This window comes from Sordaria macrospora, chromosome 1 (genome assembly GCF_033870435.1).
Source record: "Sordaria macrospora chromosome 1, complete sequence".
Lineage (NCBI taxonomy): Eukaryota > Fungi > Ascomycota > Sordariomycetes > Sordariales > Sordariaceae > Sordaria > Sordaria macrospora.
Genome location: NC_089371.1, coordinates 2,203,625 through 2,222,103, shown reverse-complemented (window position 1 = coordinate 2,222,103; position 18,479 = coordinate 2,203,625). Strand labels below are relative to the sequence as shown.

At 47.3% G+C, this 18,479-nt stretch overlaps 2 protein-coding genes across 2 annotated transcripts; both read left to right on the top strand.

Moving 5' to 3' along the window:
- Window positions 1-5,594: 5,594 nt before the first annotated feature.
- Window positions 5,595-7,108, top strand: SMAC4_06825 (uncharacterized protein). Its single transcript, XM_003349001.2, has 3 exons — window positions 5,595-6,176; window positions 6,239-6,382; window positions 6,448-7,108. The coding sequence occupies exons 1-3, from the start codon at window positions 6,021-6,023 to the stop codon at window positions 6,619-6,621; spliced, it is 474 nt and encodes a 157-aa protein (XP_003349049.1). The 5' UTR covers window positions 5,595-6,020; the 3' UTR covers window positions 6,622-7,108.
- A 6,449-nt stretch (window positions 7,109-13,557) lies between these two features.
- Window positions 13,558-17,602, top strand: SMAC4_06824 (uncharacterized protein). Its single transcript, XM_003349000.3, has 4 exons — window positions 13,558-14,445; window positions 14,692-15,174; window positions 15,724-15,895; window positions 15,985-17,602. The coding sequence occupies exons 2-4, from the start codon at window positions 14,922-14,924 to the stop codon at window positions 16,745-16,747; spliced, it is 1,188 nt and encodes a 395-aa protein (XP_003349048.2). The 5' UTR covers window positions 13,558-14,445; window positions 14,692-14,921; the 3' UTR covers window positions 16,748-17,602.
- The last annotated feature ends 877 nt before the right edge of the window (window positions 17,603-18,479 follow it).

Genomic DNA, 18,479 nt, shown 5'->3' with positions numbered 1-18,479 from the left:
TCCTAACAGTCAGTATGAGGATTGTTTAGCGGTTATGGTCGCACAAAGTCGAATGAATGAATCTGCGCCTCACTTACCATGCCCTTCACAGGCCGCTGAGATCGGGATTGCCAGCCGCTGCTCCAGCTTGACAGCTCCACCAAAACCCACACGATCACAACCCTACCAAGCTGCACTTTCAGTGATGGTGTTGACCGGCGCACTGCCAGATTTATTAGTATTTTGATGGTTGAGCAGATAGTGCTAATATCTGAGACACCCAACCGTCACCTTTCGAGTTCGTCACTTTGATCGTGCAGGTCATGGCTATTGGAAGCCTTGCCGGGTTCCTGTTCCGTTTCCATTATTAAGCAGAATAGCGGTGAGAGGTCATGTGCAAATTAACATCGTCAATTGCTCGCCATGATAGCTCCTTGGTCTGTCATTTTGGTGGTGAAGATGGGAATTGGTTCACGGACTATACCCCGGTTTCTGTTGTTTGTGGTTTCGATTGCCAGAAACATGCTCTGAAACAGGCCCCAGGTATTCGTTAGCAGACCTCTCAACCAATTGGCCTATAGTTTGCTTTGTCACGCTGCGCCGCCTCGACCTTGAGGCTCAAAAGTCTTGGCGGGTACTACTAGCCCTCGTGTTCCTTCCTTCTTTCTTCGTTTCTTTTCTTGCCTGTTCATCTCGATCTCTGGTTCCTATATCAAGTTAACCATGAACTACTTAGAGCACAAAACGCATTATGCATGAATACTGGGCATCTTTGATGTTGTCAGCCTGTCGCTCCGTCTTTACCCTAAAACTTCCGACCCTTTTGTCTTCGGGTAACACAACGGTTGGAGCTTCATCCACTTCTCTGATCCTGAGTGTCACAACCCAATCCAAAATCGGTGGAAACAGGGGGTGTGATGTATTTGCCTTGGGGACCTTGGGGGCTTTGGTAGCAATGATATCATACACTGGTCCCAGGCCGCTCCGATGCCCTTCCGAGAACTGTTGTGCGGTTGAGTGCCTGGTAGATTGTTCCAGTCGTTGTGTCATGCTGAAGGAATGGCGTCCGGCAGACTCACTTTTGAGGCTCTGATCCAAAATCCCGTCCGACCCCGGTCCTTTGTTCCAAATATCCTATGGATCAGCCCGTTGAGTTGAGCCCAGAGACATGCCTTGAGCTCACCTCAAGATGTTTAGCCAATGGGTGGTAGGAAAGCGTGATTGCCTTCTTTTCCTTCACCGGAAAATGTTTGTCACCTGGGTTGTGCATAGCCATTGAGAGCTCTTCCTGAGGAGTTGTCACCTCTTGTTTTGAGCCTGAGCAAATCCTGCCGATGTGCCTAACAGTGAGCCTTTGAGAATCAAGTCTGTTATGATGTAGAGGCCATGTTGGGCTAAATATGTTGTCCAGGGATAGGAAGGTGGCTGGTCAGTGTTTATAATGAGTGCTAGCTTCTCGACCGCCTTGGACCAGGCCTCCTGCTTTGATGGCTCTTTGTTTGAGACTCTTTTTTCTAGGCATTTATCAGGTCATGGTGAGTAGGATAAGCGTGGCTCTTAGGTCTTCCTGCTTCAATATCAGCGTGTGTTGGATCGCCCATGGATCTTGGCCGATCAAGTTGGTGGCGCTCAATAGCTTCAGCCTCCGCGGGGTTTGGTGTGGTAGGCTTGCGTGCTGATGGCCGCAGACGCCCAATTGTGGCTTGCCAACATCAACGAGGTATGTCGAATCTTGCTGGTCTGTCCCTTAGTGAAAAAATCGTTTATGTTTGAACTGCTCTGTAGCTGGTGATCTGGACTGGAACCATCAGTTGGGATGTCTGGGAATTGGGGAGATGAACTTGGAGTGTCTGGCAGAGAGTTTCTAGCTCGCGCCTTCCCGAGAGACTCCTGTAAGTTCAGAGACCGCCCTTTCCACTTGGGAGTCGGTCGCACAATTCTTGAAACCGGTAAGAACAGCGGGAATGAGACTGCCTGATCAAATCTCAAATGCAAGTTTTAGCTAAACCGAACAGAGAGAGCGTATGAAAGACGGCGCACAAATGCGAGAAAGAGCGACACGAAAAGTCAGTAGGTACTAAGCTACAAGGCGAGAACGGAAGAATTTGGATGAGCAAATTTCAGCGCAGAGAACGCAGGCAAGTTACCCAAAATGATGGAAGTGAAAGGAGAAAGGTCAGAGAATGCCAGTTTTCGACCGCCAACCAAGATAACCGTCCTAACTCCAAAAAAAGCATAATCAAGTGCGCCAGAAGATGAGGAACACAGGCGCGGACAGAAATAGAAAGCCACCAAAAAGAACTCTATTTTATTGATTCCTAGCTTAACTGCTTGCTATTCTCCTTGGCAGAACACCAAAACTCCAAACTTGAACTTGCGTGCCGTGATATGGATGGTTGACGTGAGTCGAGAACGGGATCTAGAGATAGGAAATCTCCATGACTTTTTAGATGCGTGAAAAATGACCGGTCGAGCTCCAGGAAGATGGTGCGGTGTTAGAGTTGGCGATGGAGACAAAAAGCCGAAAGCGCCGCGGAAGGTGGTTCTTGCTCTTGGTCGTTCGTATGGGGCCCGCCGGTGAGTTGGTATAGGCCGGTACGTTTGATGATTTCCCGGCCGTGGACTTCTAACGACTCATCGAATACGACGAGTACGAGGGTACTGACACATCGCGGACAGGATGCGACTCCCCGGTGCATCCGTTCCCGCACCGAACATGTCCACATAGACCATTGTCTCCAACGCACTTGGTGACCCATTCCGAGTTGTTGAATTTACATTGGCAGCAGATCCATTGCTTCAAGGTCGAAAAAGAGGATCCTCCCTATGAAATGTCAGCACTGACCCAGTTCCTTGTTGTGGAGATGGTGGCGGACCTTGTTGGAAGAGCTGCAGTTGTAGGTGGAAGGAGGCATCTTGAAGACGCGGGATGATTCTTGATATGACGACTGACGGTGATTCTATGGAGAGCAGACGAGTGTATCTTGGGCGTGTGACTAGATGGAGACGAGAGACTCTGATCTTTGAACCCATTGAGACAGAGATCTTTCTTATATCTCGAGGTCATGGCTCTCACCGTCACCTCTTTTCCTTCCGAAAAGCCTATCCAAAGGCGGCATTGCCCGCGGGACTCCAGGCTCCCTCTTGTCCTCCTCATTGTCATGTTTTCGGCGGCGAGTATGGCCACGAGAATGCCTGATGCTTCATAAAATTCTGTTTGAGTTACCGGATTGGCGCCTGGAGAACCCTAGTTCAAGTGGAGTTGTGATGTAGGCGTACTGCTGGACACAAGCCATCAAAGAAGCAATAATATTCCATGTCTTGTGCTCTGCAGGCGGGTCAATCTTCTCGGTGAGGTCAGTTTTCCACTGTAAATGAAATTTGTGTTAGCAGAGATTGCAGAGCTATTCGTCGACGGAGGTATCAAGACTTACGCAGCCTCTCTTCACCGACCGATTATAGAACAAGTACATAATTTCCATGAGCATAATAAGATTAATCAGACGGTTTCTGAAGGTGAGTGACGCATTGGAAATTATCCCTCGCTTCGATCACCCAGTCGTTGTGAGGCCATGGCGGAGGCTAATGATGGTCGCTCGCCCTTAGGAAAACAAAACACTAAGCCACGTTCTCCGTACCATACTTTTGGCCATCGCTCATGATCCATGGTTAAACCGCGGGTATCGAGCTCTTTAGATTGAAGCCGGTTTGCGCTTAGACTGAAGCGTTCTGTGACAAGTCTGACCGAGTTTGTAATTCCATGGAAAAAGCCTGTCCAATGAGATGCAGTCAGTGAAGGCTGTTCTTAAGCAAAAGCGCACCAAGCAATGAACACAAAAGAAGCAAACTTGCCTTATTCTGGGAGACCTACCATTTTTGTTGGGAGACGACTTGCTCAAATCTTATGACTTGTAAACTTAGTTTTGTGGTCAGATATTGAAGCAGGGTGCCGTGGATTGACCTAATGATAGGCCTTTTTGTCCATTACCATACCAATGTGGGCCAATCAAGCCAGAGTGTAGGTAACTGCTCGGATGAACGACTCCTATTATTGCGGTGGGAATCGTGTTGAACTATTACTTATCTTCAGACCAAGTTTAATCACATTGTAAATGGTGTTGTTGGTGAATCAATTCCTATTGCATTCTAGGTGCATGTGTATCGACAGGCGCTTGTTTGTCGAATCGGATAGCATAAGCTGTCCATGAAAAAAAGTCCGTAACAGTCATTGAAGGTTTAACGGCGTATGCTCATGTTCGACAGTACGTGCCATGGCATTCGATCTATAATCTGGTCAGAACAGCAACGCAACCTCTGAAGGAGAACAAAACTTACCTATAAGTTCTCCATTGACTCCCATGACCCTGTCCCATTTTTTATCCAGTTCTACGTCTCAAATATCCTTCGACGTCATCATCGTCGATATCGTCGACACTATTTCTACGGAAGGATGTAAGGTTCTGTCAGTGAAAACTGACAGCTGGGCCTATCCCGCAAGTCAAGTCGAACATTTCGAGCGGGGTGATTACCATTTATACAAGACGTCAGGTCGTCAGTCACAAGAAGCCGTCATTCTGGTAGCCCGCAGAGCCTCACCCCGCCATAGACCATAGATGGCCTTTGAGGGTTTGCAACTGCATATTCGGATGCAGTCAATTACTCCCGCGGGTTTTTGCTCAATGCCGCAGTTTGTCTGCCAAACACAGCAACATCCCGATCATGCTGTTCGTACTGCCAAAGGAAGCCTGACCGAGTTCCTGATCAAGCCTCATGTGCATTTCACATGAGGAAGATAGCGGTCATTATGATCGAGCATGCGAATTGTACTCGTCGAGCCGAGACCCCCGTGGCAGAATGGCCGGTTGTCAGCACGTTGGTTCGAAAGTGTAAACAGCTCAGGTTGTTGCTATCGCCAAAAGGGAATTGCAGCGTCTCGAGGCAGAACGCTGAGCCCCGAAGTCGATACCTAGCGAGACATGCGAGCGTTGGCACCTGAACGTGAAGTACCAGTAATAGCCAGCACGCAGTTTAGACAGCCGCGATCGTCCATGATGATCTTGTCTACGATGGTTATACTGTTTGGTGGAGTCCGAAAAAAACAAGGGGGATGGCTTGCAGTTGGAATAAGGTTAGATGGCCGTGGCCAACCCCAACCCAGGAGCAACAGTCATCTGAAACGTCAAACTTCAGATAGGATTGGGAGATGATGAGATATTGGGTGATTGCGTAGAAGATGCATGGGGAAAAACCAAATGCGACTGAAAAGACATGAGAATCTCGCAGGCCAATGCCTAAATTCTCCAAATCACGTTGTGCATGCTGGCCCTCGATCCTTCCATTCGGGCTCCTGTGTCGACCATCCGGGTGAGTCCGTCACACTTGCCAAAAAAACACGGAAACATCATGTCCCAGAAGGTGAGAACGCCTGCATTCCAGGCGAATTTTGGCGGGCACTTCGCGCTGTGTCAATAACGGAAGGCAAAGTCCAGATGCACTTTGCGATGCGCAGGACAGTGCCTGCCACGGTATCAAAACCCAGTAAAAGCCGGTAAGGTAATAGCCCCCTACGTCATTGCTGATAATGAAAGAAAAAAGAATGACAAAAGCCCTTTCCGCACCACCACATCACAGTGCTCTTGCATGTTTTATACCCAACAGCATCATATCTCGACCTTATTGTGCGCAGTTAATTTGATTCCATATTAAACTACGATTGCGTCCGCAAAGCGAGCATCTATCCTTTCTTAACTCGCACCAACAACCACAAAAAGTTGGCGATCACCAACCCACCACCGGCTCACGGACTTGCATCTGCACACGGCTGCTTCGACGACCAAATTCTTGCATCACTTGCACTGCGCGCTGCTCGATTGTGTCAGACAACATATCACCTCAAGATTTCGAACCTACATAAACTTGTACGATCACTTTGCAAGTTTCGCGTGGAAACAGCAACTCTCTTCCACTTCTCAACGACGAACAAGATAACAAAGCCCACTTGCCAAGACTAGCAACATCATTTCACTAAAACCACCACCAAAATGGCGTTCGGAGCCGGTCTAACTTCGAGCAAAAGCTACCTCTATTTCTCGACACTGCACTTCTTAGCCTTTGTCTTTGCTGTGACTGTTTGTGGTCTCTATGGTGTCGAGCTGGACCGCGCAAGGAAGGCCGACAAGTACGCAGATTCGAAATGGGTATGTCACACTTTCATGTTCTCCCAACAAAATCGACTTTCATGCTAACAGTAGACGTACAGGTATTCGCGGTCGTTGTTGGCGGCCTGTCAGCTTTGAGCTCTATCCTCTTCTGCATCCCGTTCATCCTCCGGTTCGCCTTCAAGTGGGTGTGGGACTTTGTGCTCTTCATCCTCTGGACCGCCGTCTTTGGCGTTTTTGCAAACGTACGTTCCTTCTCCAATATCTCCCATACCAAACGTTGACCAAAAGACTAACTGATATTCCAAAGATGTACATCCACGAGCACCCCGAGGGTAACAACGATATCCGTCGGATGAAGCACGCCGTCTGGGTGGACCTTGTCAACATGCTTCTCTGGCTCGTCATCGCTGTTTCTGCGTTGGCCTACTGGTTCAAGCATCGCCATACCAGAAGCCAGTTTACTTCTCGCGCCATCGTCTAGAGGGATCTAGATGTCGTGAAGCACAGCTCGACAGGACTCGAGGTTGGCATTACCGATTGGTCAAAGGATACATTAATAGATTGATACCCGGGGGACAAGGTACATGGCGTTTAGGGTTTGTGTACGGGATCTTAATATAGGGAGGGTTCTGGTTTGGTGAATTGGGCAGTTTCTTCGGCTCTCAGTAATAAATTCCTCCTTATCATCCCTCATTCCTTGAATCACTTCGGGAGTGTGCCGTAGTGATCGTTCTACAAGTCGCAATATAAATCAGCTTCAACAGGAGTCAGTTCCTACACATGCTTGCCCCACCGAGAGGCTCAACAACCTGCCGCTCTGCCCCATCCATCCAGAGGTTCGTCTCAAAGCAGACCCGTCCTTATGGATCACTCACGTACAATGCAGATCTCCTCGTGAGCAGAAGTCATAATCGTACGGTTAGGTTGCAGAGTTTTTAAGGCATGAAAAAGAGCACACATTCAAATTTGCGGTATCCTCAGCAGAGTCATGTAATGACGTCATGCTGCCAAACATATTGGCTACTTAACACGCTCCCCCGCTCCCTGAAAGCATTCGGGAATGCTGCCCGATGGCGCCACGAGCAAGGGCTTCAGGGTCAGGGACCACTAGGGTCAAGGTCAGGAGCGACCCTGCAGCGGTCAAGGGAAGAGAACAAGTTCCTAAACAGAAACCTAAACAAACAACCGGCAAGGGAGACAAAACACGTCGAAATATCTTCGCGGGGACCATTCGTTCAGAAAGATATCGGATATTTAGCTCCCATGTATTGATCCACACAACCGCCCTCTCAAAGTCAACATGGGCAGCGGTAAACAGAAGCTTTCTCCACGCGATCGTTCTATAGCGAGCACGGCGGGGTTCAATGGTTCTGGCACCACTTACACGGCAGTTTCCAGGTTTACACCTCTGCCGGCATTTATCTTGTTAGCGTGGTAAATTAAAGATCTTTCTGGGGATGGCAAAGCCTTATTTATAAGGTAGCAACGGGGAAGCTGATGTACCTCGATGTACCTTTCCTAGTAGTTTCTGTAGCAAAATACATCCTAAATAAAAGTAGAACTTCTAGGTATTTATTAATACTTAAGCATTTTTTTATCCGGATTATTACTTTCATTATTGTATAATATTTTGAAGTTTAGCTATCATTGACCTTTTGAATTTTTCTTTTTACTTTTAAAAAGGGTTCTCCTTAATCATCACAAAATCAATGAAATTAAATTCAAATATTCAAACTAAGCTTGGCTTATCTTCGGTGTTACCTGAAAGGTCGTGAGTTTAAATCTTGCTCCTCTCACTTTCATTCGGGTTTTAAAATCGGATGGAATCTCTCCTGCCTTTCTAGTCATAAGAGATGTTAAAGATGATGTCAGACTTACTCTAGTCTTTAGCTTACCTATAGGTACACGTAACTAGGCACGTGTAAAAAATCTCTTTCTTGGGCTTAATAATATTAGTCGTGGTATTACTAAGCTAACCAATAAGAATTCTCAAAATTAGTGTCACAGGTTGGCATTAGCTATATAGTGTGCATTTCAAGTTCTGCCTTATAAGCAGAACATTGTCCTATCTTTTGTAGATTTGGCTGTCTAAGCATATGCACTCTAGCCTATCATAATTGGAACCTTAATAAATCCAATTAACCAATCACTATCTCTCTTACTAAAAATCCCAGCTTCACAACGCCTTTCAGGCAGCTGACCAGCCAATTAGCAGAGAAATACAGTACCACGAGTAAGATCCTCCTCCTTCACCCCTAAACCTTAAAGATAGAATAAAAGAAGAATCACCCAGCGTATACTTGAGGCAACCGAAGCGTAAGATGGGGAGGGGATAGGGGAGAGGGAGGGGGAGGGGCGGGGTCTCAATATACCAGTCAATCAGAAGTAACGAAGTTTACTAGGACGGAAAAAAAAAAGATAATGATAAGAACGGACGACAAATATCAAAGCAACCACAGCCTCCTGACTTCCCATAGTGAGACGTGATGAAAGTTCAGATTTAGGGTTACGGTTGGAAATAGAGAAACTGAGGGTTTTCATCTAATATTCAACAACACAGTGTTTCTCTTAGACTAAAAAAGAAAGCAGCACCACTTACCTATTAGATAAGCTATTTAAATAGTTTAGCATGATAAGGTAATACATATATACCTCCTTGCCCTCTGCGAGATATCTGTTTCCAGATATTTACAGAACTGTGAACTCTTAGTGTGTAGTGATGAGTTTGCGGGCTCACTCTCGTAGTATTAAGCCTAACTCACTTCGTGAGCCTGGTTCCCTTCTCTGCCTCGTGAGCCTTTTTGCCCTTGGGGTTGCCCAGTCTATGTGACAAAGGTAGAGTTCTGGGCTTAGAACAGTAGTTCAATTCAGCTAATAAACTACTTTGGTCTTGAAGGCCTTGTTGATTCTCTAAACTTCTATAAGAAGGCTGGGCTTTAAGATCTTCTTATACTAAAAGGAAATAATACGTATCTAGTACGTACGGGTTCTTCTCACCTGAGGCTCTAAGGCACTTAACGATCTGCATACATATAGGTCTTTCTCGTATGACACTAGGAGTGTAGCATATGTCTGTGTGACAGTCTAGCTCTTCTAGATTAGTTGTGCTACTAGCGCTCTAGTTAGCCTATGTGTTCTCTGAAGTTCATAGCATAACCAGAGGGCACGTTATGTACAATTTGATTAACTTAGACTAAGAATAAGAGGCTGAAGAGAGAAGAAATTCTAAAAAGGAAGGTTCAGTGCCAGAGCTGAGCTTTATACTTAGACTACAGGCAACAACCAGTGACAGTTAAACTCGTGAATAGTATGACCCAATTAAACAGCATCTATGTGAATGGGAATCTTGATAGCAGGCATATGACAGCTAAGATAGTGTCAGCCATCACAGTTTTCTTAAGGCCGGAGGATGATTTAAAAGACTTTGCTTTAATTAAGAGAAAGCCCTATAGATAAATGCTTTGAGGATCTTTTGCTGGAGGAAGAAAATAACTCTATTTTATTTGGGAAAATGAGTTCGGGAGAATTACAGCGCATAATGTTACGAACTTAAGCAAGTACACGGATTAACCAGGCTGTTGGGATGTGGCAGCCCCGCTCATGATTAAGACCATATAACCTAAGACAAAGATTGAACTAGAAAGCGCATGCAGAGTGCTCACTGAAGGGCAGCGCTCACGGTAAGCAGGATATTGCCAGTGAGCGGACATACAACATCCAGTAGATAGAACTACGGGGCTCAGTAGAGCAGCTGCAGACAGATATCTTGCAAAGAGCGAAGAGGTATAAAGAGACGATTAGAGAACTTAGATTGTCAGATAGTTTATATCATAGGGCTGACGCCCAGGAGTGTCTGCCTGGCTTGAACTCTATACAAGCCAGGCCTGCCCTCCGGTTGAGTATACTCCTGGGGTACGCTGCACGAACTACATTTCTGACTTTAACGTTTTTAGCACCTTCGATATCCGTACCTCTCTTGTGTATTTAGCTGTAAGCTCTATGCCATACTAGTACAGACTTCTCTTTTCCTCTTTGTCAAATATTATCACTTTTACTAAGGCTTGCCTACGTGTATACCTCGTAGAACTCTTACAGTTTGACAGTAGTCAATAGATCATTATCACCAAGACCAGTATTACAAACATACTTGTTGTAAACATTTTAGCTTTACTAAACAGCACTAATTGTTATTAGCTTTAGCTATCCCACTTAAGCAGATCAGACTGCTATTTGTTATACATAAGTATGTTTTTTTTCATCTTTTTAATAATTACCGCTTTCTTTCGGGAATATTAAGATCTCATTTTTTAATAAAATAATATTTCTTCTTATGGTGCTAAAATCATCAAAAAAGCAATTAAAGAAATAGATATCAACCTTTTAAGTAAGAAGAGATTCCTTGCCTACTCTCCTAATTTAGCGCTCATCAAGAACGTTTGGCTGTGGATGAAATTATTCATTAAAATCAATTATGATATTCAATCTCTAACACTTAAAAAGCTGAAAAAGGTTATTTAATTTGCTTAAGATATAATTTTGGAAGAGTTCCTTCTTTGACTAGCTCATTCAACGCCAGAAAAAATAAGGAAGTAATTAAAGAAAATGATGATTTTATTAATTTTTAATTATTTTTACAATAAATAGTTATTTACATTATATTAAAACACTGGTTTTCTGTAGCACCACTAGCGCCTTGGCTGTACCAAGCTAGCAAGTTTAATACCGGCAGAGGTGCATAAGAAATCCTGGGCCACCAATCTTCAACGATTGAAGCCTTCAAGTTAGGTTTTCTAAACTTCCTTATTAAATAAGGTTCAATCCCGGCACGAGTGGCTCATCTTGTGTGTTGCTTACGATTGTCCTGGCCCACGGAAATAGCGTGGAAATCCAACGATGAGTTCCCTTTCAGTGGGAGCAGTTCAACGAAGTTTGAGATTAGCGGTCTCACGGTTATCTCAGATGCGAGATACGCGCTACCGAGAAAAGATCGACGAGGACTTGAGCACTGAGCCCCCGACTCCCCAATTTTTTTTCTTTTTCCGCAGCCAGACACCTCCAATCTCCTTCCTTGAAGATACTAGACGCCCTTTATCCCAGGAGGTTTCGCTCTCTTTTTTCCCCAACACGGTGGTGGTTGGCACACTTTTCTGAACAAAGCAATCACGGCACACGCGCGCAAGCACATTCGGCACGGTCTAACGCCCCGAATGCCAACCGGGAACAGAAAGAAAAGAGAAGGATCAGCGGATGATCGGCACCCAACTCCCGCCGGCCGTTTCGCCATCCCATCCGGGGAGGGGAGCAACACACCACACGTGCGGAACAAACCAGGGACCGGGGCAGGGCACCAACAAGTTTAGGGGTTGTGTCCTTGGAAAACCATGGACGCCTGACGGTCTCCCATCCCAGTGAGGCGATTCGCTGGTTCATGTTGGCTATGGAGCTTGGCGGGTTGGAAACCTGGGGACACTGGGGTTGGAGCTAACCTATAGAGAACAGCAAACGCTACGCTGTAGGGCATGGCAAGTATCACGACGACGACGACTCCTCAGTTCACCATGCACCCTCAACTTCTTCGGCATGGGCGGAAGGGGAATACCTATCCTCGAGAAGCAACATCGTGTCCGGGGATTGAACACCTCGAAACGTGATAAACTCACTGCTAATCATGCTCCGGTGACAGGAAAGCCACACCACGATATCGTCCGTCACAAGCAGATATCAACTCGAATAGTCGCTACCCAGCGGATGCTGCCGCTGTGGACCACAGCATCAGAACAATCAAGACACTGTATGGATTATGGACACTGAGTGGTTGAACTCTCGAACACAACCTTCACGAGGCGAGCTCGTTCACGGCGGCTACCTCTTAAAAATGAGGGTCGGGTGCGAGACAAGGACCACGGGATAACATCAGCAGCTTTCCTTTCTTCCCTCGTGGTCCCAACCCGTGAGTAGGCGCCTAGGTTGCCGAACACCCGGGTCTGATTCTTCTGGTTGTTCTCTTTCATCCGTTTCGGGATCTTGCTGGGAGCCGGGTACCGTTGACATGGTTTCAAGTATACTCATCATAGAAGCGGTTGATCATCGGCATTACACAGCATATATTCCATGCAGACGACAGATGGTCTTGTACGACGCGATTGATAGGGAAAAGGCCACAGAGGGTGAGCAACTTTGACGCCACATTGAGTCCTTACCTAGAAATAGGCCTCACTTCTGTTCGATTTAGGACTGCTGCTGCGGCTTCTTTCTTTCTGCAAGCTTGTCACAAACCGGAAGTGGTGGTGGTGGTTTCCACAGCCTGTCGTACGAGACTTGCAGCGATCAGCATGGTTGGGAGCAGGGAGGGGTGGGAAAAGCGGGAAGATTGATTGTGTTCCATTCTTCCAGAGCAAGATGGTGGTGTTACAACCACTGGACACTTTCTTTGAAATGCGACGACCCCGATTTGTGAGCAATAGCTCTTTCTTATCGTTTCGAATTTCCAAAGTTGTGTTGATGTTTGATGTTTATACAGGGCGAAGAGCCATGTCTTCGGTGGTATTTACGCTGTATCATCTACTGTGCGCCCTATACCAAGCTGTTGGGCATTGTATATTGCTAGTCGGGTATGGTGATCCCATTTGGTGTGGCGGAACGGGCTACCACCATCGGATTTGTAGCATTTCCCATGATTCACGTTAACCGGATATTCCTGCGGGCAACAGCCTGTGAACTCTCCTTTTGACAACAACGCCTTAGCTTACGCGTTCAACACGAGCTCTGCCTTTGACGTCTCGGTATTTCGGTGATCGGGTTCCTGAATGTCAGCGGGTTCTTCTTTCAAGCTCGACTCAGTTTCAACGTGGGCAGGCGGGCAGGTTGAATGACTTGAAAGGTGGATCAACGGGAATTCAGACGGATGATTGTATGTCTTTGTCAGGCACTGAACAAGTTCATATGGAAACCAATCCCAGTCATAAGATCAGACCCCTTTTTCTCGCCCATCTGAGATAAGAAACCAGACCCTGGCGGGAGAAAGTTTGCAAACAAGGGAATGTGTGGTGATCGAGAGGAAGCTTGAAAATTCAGGGTTCAGAATGAAGGGAAGCGCTCAAGTAGCGCTTGTTACAGGTGTGATACCTTGAGAACTTGGCGGATCGCTCCCGCTAAATGAGGGACATCGATATTGCCATTCTCGGTTCAGTTCGATTCGCACCCTTCTATCCACTCAGAACGTCAAGTGGTCGAGTTCAGTGGAGATGCCCCCTTCGCTCCTTCCTTGCAGTCGCTCAAAGAAGATCAAAACCTCGAAGATAACAGGGTAAAAAGGCAACCGGTCCGCAAGGGTCAAGGTAGAGCTATGTTCCAGTTCCACATGATTGACACGGTCTAATCGGTTGGTGGGCTGTCCTCAGGTGGAAGTTATGGGGATGATCCTCCCAAAAGTTTTTGTCAGGGACTCCTGCATCCACCGATTCGGATCTTTACAAGAGGAACACAAAACCATCTCGTCTCGCTGCCTGACGGCATTTGCCTTCCTTTTACTTTTCTCTTCAACCTGCGACAGAAAAGCAATCGTTCAACAAACAACACGTTCCGATCAATTTTGCCTTCCTCCCGCAAACCGAACCATCAACCGGTTCCGTCTCACCACAGGGCATGCAGCAACCTTATAGGTATTCAGCGCTCTCTGAAAGGGTGGTGGTTGTCAGGACTGTTGCAGCTTCGCACAGTTGACGGGCCTGCCCGATCCCAGCGAAGGCTTGCATTGCAGCTGTTCACGATACCTTCTAGCGCTTACCGAGGAGCATTTCAGCGCCCATCTCACTGCCTTCACGACACCTGTCAGCAGCCCACGATCCCCCTGAGCCATTCTGCTTTTACCACACCTTCTTTGCAGCTACCGCAGCTGTTAGGTACAAAGGAGGGCCAAGTGGTAACCGCCCTAACCGAGAGGAAACAAGACGACACCAAGGACAACTGCAAACCCGTGCATATTTGAGCGTTGGAACATCGTCATCACGCCTAACCCCATCGAACGGTATTTTCAGGACAGTTTGACGCAAGAGAAGGATAAATCCAGCTGGCAAACGGAAATCACACACCTGACAACCTTATCTCGACTTCCGCCGTATCGCCCAGACTTCTAAACACACATTGTGCAAGAAGCGGCCCAAGCTCCCAATATCTCCGACCTTATTCCGTTGTGGCATACAAGATACTGGCGGCGGTTACCTACCTACTTGCCAATCTTCTACCAAGCGTCTTGCAGGCATTGCCAATTTATCTAGCTGTCATTGTATGCGCTCTTAGATGCCCGGTACGTACTTCTACACATAACCCTTGCTTTGGCTTCAACGATGTTTCGTTATCTAGAGGTGCCGAGGTGGCATCCAAGAGGGACAGGCTGCCATATTGATGCTATCCGCAAGTGCAGCTCTTGGGGACGTTTAGCACATATGCCCGATCAAGCCAAAGGAGCCCTGGCATTATCTGCCAGCTGGATCATCGGCCTTGTATGTTTGACATTTTTGATCAACTTACTGACGTACTTGTATAAAATAAGGCAGTTCATCGTTTACTACGACATAGCAAACTAAATCTCGAAGCCGTCGAACACATCCCAGAGAACCTCCGGATTCCCATTCAGATCGGTTGTGCAACAAACCCTCGTTGTTCACCAGATTTCCGCAAAATCACATCGTAACCAAAAGCTCGAGCTGCGTACAGCCAAACCCCATATTGAAAACATATCTTACACTCAAGCAGCAGCATCACACTTGCTGCCTTTCCGCAATGTCAACTCTTGGAAGCTCGTTGAAACGATCATTCACCCCGTCACAAATCATGCGACCCACCATGCCTCGGAGAACATTGTCCGGTTCCTCACACGGTTCCTGCCCATCTCCTAGCCCCTTGTCTGACGAGCAGTTCGCCTTCTCCGCGGGTAACACGCCCGTGCGGGAGATCCCGCCGTCATATGTGGCGTCTGCTGGTTACAGTTCAAAGACAGGGACACCCAGAGACGCCCTTCTCTTCGGCACCAGAGGTAAGTTCTGTTGTTCTGTAATCTTTCCATCGTTCCCTCCGATCCCTACACATATTTTCCGAGGTGCCGACGGATGCCGCTCCAATGATGTCGCACGGCTTTAGTGAATGGCTTGTTCTTAGTGGTCGGGCCATTCACTGATGCTTGAATCGAGCCGTCATGGAACTTTTCAGGCTTCCTAGCTTCACCTTCAGCGCTGGATCAATGTCCTTGCCAGATCGACATAGGCGTGAGCTGGAATCTGGGGTCTTGCTCCGCAAGCTCATGATGCCCGCGACACTGCAGGGCCGTTAGGCACGACGTTGGCGGGTCTTCTGCCCTGGAAGTCCCTGCATAACCCTTGCGTTGGCAGGTGCCCTGGCATCATCAAAAACTTGGGTCGCCCCACCGAGGAAATGGTGATGCGATACGATGGGTGCTATTGCGCCCAATACCTGCACTCTCAAGTCGTGTAATTCGTGCGTCATGGCGGAGGTTGTGAGAAGGGTACAGCGAGGTGGTCCAAGTCATTTAACGCTTATTGAGCTAACATAATTTTTTTTTCCCTAGAAGTCAGCAGTAAATCGCAAACCACCACCTTCATATCAGAGGGCAAGGATGCGTCCAAAGTCGTAACTCGAAGCAGGCCTATCGCAATCGAATTACCCCCCACCAGGAGACTTAGTACCGCTCCCGTCGAGACACCGCCGTCGCCACTCTCCGCTCGAGGGGATATCCAAGGGTATGTCTGGCTTGTCACAAGGCCTCTGTTGTCTCTCTGTTGCACCTTCGTTCTGTCCATAAAAGAAATGGGTGCTAACATTACGGTAGAGGTTACTTCCCCAACCACGAGGACCCATCAACACGAGTTCATCGACCTCACCCATTCTTCACACTTGATCCGAGCAAGGCGCGCCATAAAGCCTTACATAGAGCGGCAGAAACCACACACTTGTCCGCCCCCTTTACTGATTCTCGAGTACGGATGATGGCCCACGATCGGTCTCACTCTCCCTTGGGTTCCTCTGTCGGTGCCAGCAGGTCGGCTGGTCTGCATACGCCGGTGTCTTCCTACATGCCTTCAGGCGTTCACGACAACATCGCACTTCCAATGGGAAAGTACTACCCAACCAACTACGAGAACCGGAAGGCCAGCAACTCGAGCCAACACCGGAGACCCTCAGCAAGAGCGGATGCTGCAGCAGTTGCCCACTCTGAACCTCAGTTAACATACCGCCGAGAAGAAAACCATCGGCGCACAGGTTCGGATGCTAAGCGCCTAGTCGAACAGTACCAAAGAGACATGGTAGCCCAGGCATCGATGGCGCTTTTCTCAAACGCCTCTGGTTTGTCACCGTCGACCAGGATACCTGACAACACGGCGTTGAAGAACATCCAGCTGGGGGCCACAATGCTTAAGACACATAAGCCAATGTCTCCCAGGCTCGTGCCCCTGGGTAGCCCTGGACCTGTTACCCCTATGGAATTGGACGGCAATGGAGACGGTTACTTGAGCAGAGGAGGCGGCAGAGAAGAGGAGAGGCAACGAAGAGAGACCCAGTCGCCCGGCTGGGACATGAAGTCATCATTTTGAGATGTGGATAGTGTTGGACATGGTTTAACCACCAAGCGCTTATACGCCAGGTTGGAAGCACTCATGGACGTTGCTCAGGATTAAAGGATTCTGTTTCTTTTCGTTTCTGTCATCACCCATTTCCGTCTAGAGGGTGAATGGATGGCATGGCGGGGAAGGCTCAGGCTACATCTCTCCCCTTTTCGGTTGAAGGACATGTTTGTTATTGATACCCCGTTCAATTGATCGAATTAGAAGCGTATGTACACACACTACGCACTTGGGAATGGAAGTTACAGGGGTCTTTCTCATACAGGAGGAAAATGTGTCCAAAGGACAAGTCAAGGATAGGAACCAAACCGGCGTTTGTTTTGTCAATCTTTTTTGCATCCCGGTAGCAAGGAATTTTTAAACAGGGTATTAGATGGGCTTGATTTGTGCTCGTACTCGGTGTCAAAGGGTTCAACAGGCGAATCTGACGGGCGTGAAAGGTTTGAAAGGTGTGCGGATACTGGGTGCGTTGCGATTCAGATCCCACAACAACTTGTACAGTATTCACATCAGAATCCTCATACAGAGCTAAAGGAGCAAGCACAGTCTGGCTGGGCTGGCACCAGCGGCTTGCTTCAGTGGTGATGAAGTATTTTCAGGAAACAAATCACATATATACAAATGGCAACGGTCATCCTCTGGCTGGTCGAGTTGAGGTCAATACAGCGTCAAGTTAGTTGTTAGGACACAGTTAGAATGGCGGAAAGAAAAGTGTCTCCTGTCGATAGGGATAAGATCCGGCCTAAAACATGCGCATGGCGTTACCTACTTTAACATTCTATACTCCCTTTTCTCTTTGTCTCCTTGTCCCATTCTCCTCCCCCCTTTTTCTTTTCTTTTTTTTCTTTTCTTTGAACTGGTACGATGACTATATACATATTGCTTCATTCGCTTCATAAGTATCAAGTCAAGTAGATAGATACTCTTCCCGCACCACTCAGGCACGTACCTTTTCCCGGATGATTTATTCATCATCTCTAGGAAGAAAGTTGATGACGTTTCGATGGAAGAAGTTTGCAGTGCAGAAGAAACGACCCCTTTAAAGGAAAGTCCCGGCTGGCAACTTTGGTTCGGTGGTATATGGTTGTAGTGGTACTTATGAGACCACCTTCACAGACCTTCCTTCCTTCCTTCCATCCTTCTTCCGTTCTTTGTTATATAAGGAAAAGTTTGATTCAATCTAGTAGGTAGTTTGGAATGTGGATTTTGTAACATCCATTGTAAAAGGATGGAAGGAGATAGACTGACTAGTCAGTCTTTCACATGGGAAGGCCGATCGATCGGGAGAAAGGGGTCTCAGACGAGACGAAGGCATGTTAAGATCATCCATCCATCCATGCTTTCGATGGTTCGTTTGTGATAAAGCATTTGTATGTATCTATAATATGATGTCTTGTGCTCGGGATCTCGGTGTCCTGGGGCTTCATACTCATGTTTATGTCTAGTAGACAGTGGACAGCTTGAATCTGTTCGAACGGGAAGGAGCCTGGAAGTTATCTTCAAAGGCAGGAAGTGAGATGAAAAGCGTTGGTTGCCTGGAGCAAGAATTATGTAAAGGCCCAGCCCCGTTCTGATGGTTCCAGAAAGACAGACGTCTGAGCAGGGCGAGGGAGGAGACTTCCCGCACAGGAGTGAAGTGAATACAAAAGCAACGAGACAGCACAACAAGGTGTTTCGGTTCATGGCCACGTTTTGATGAAGC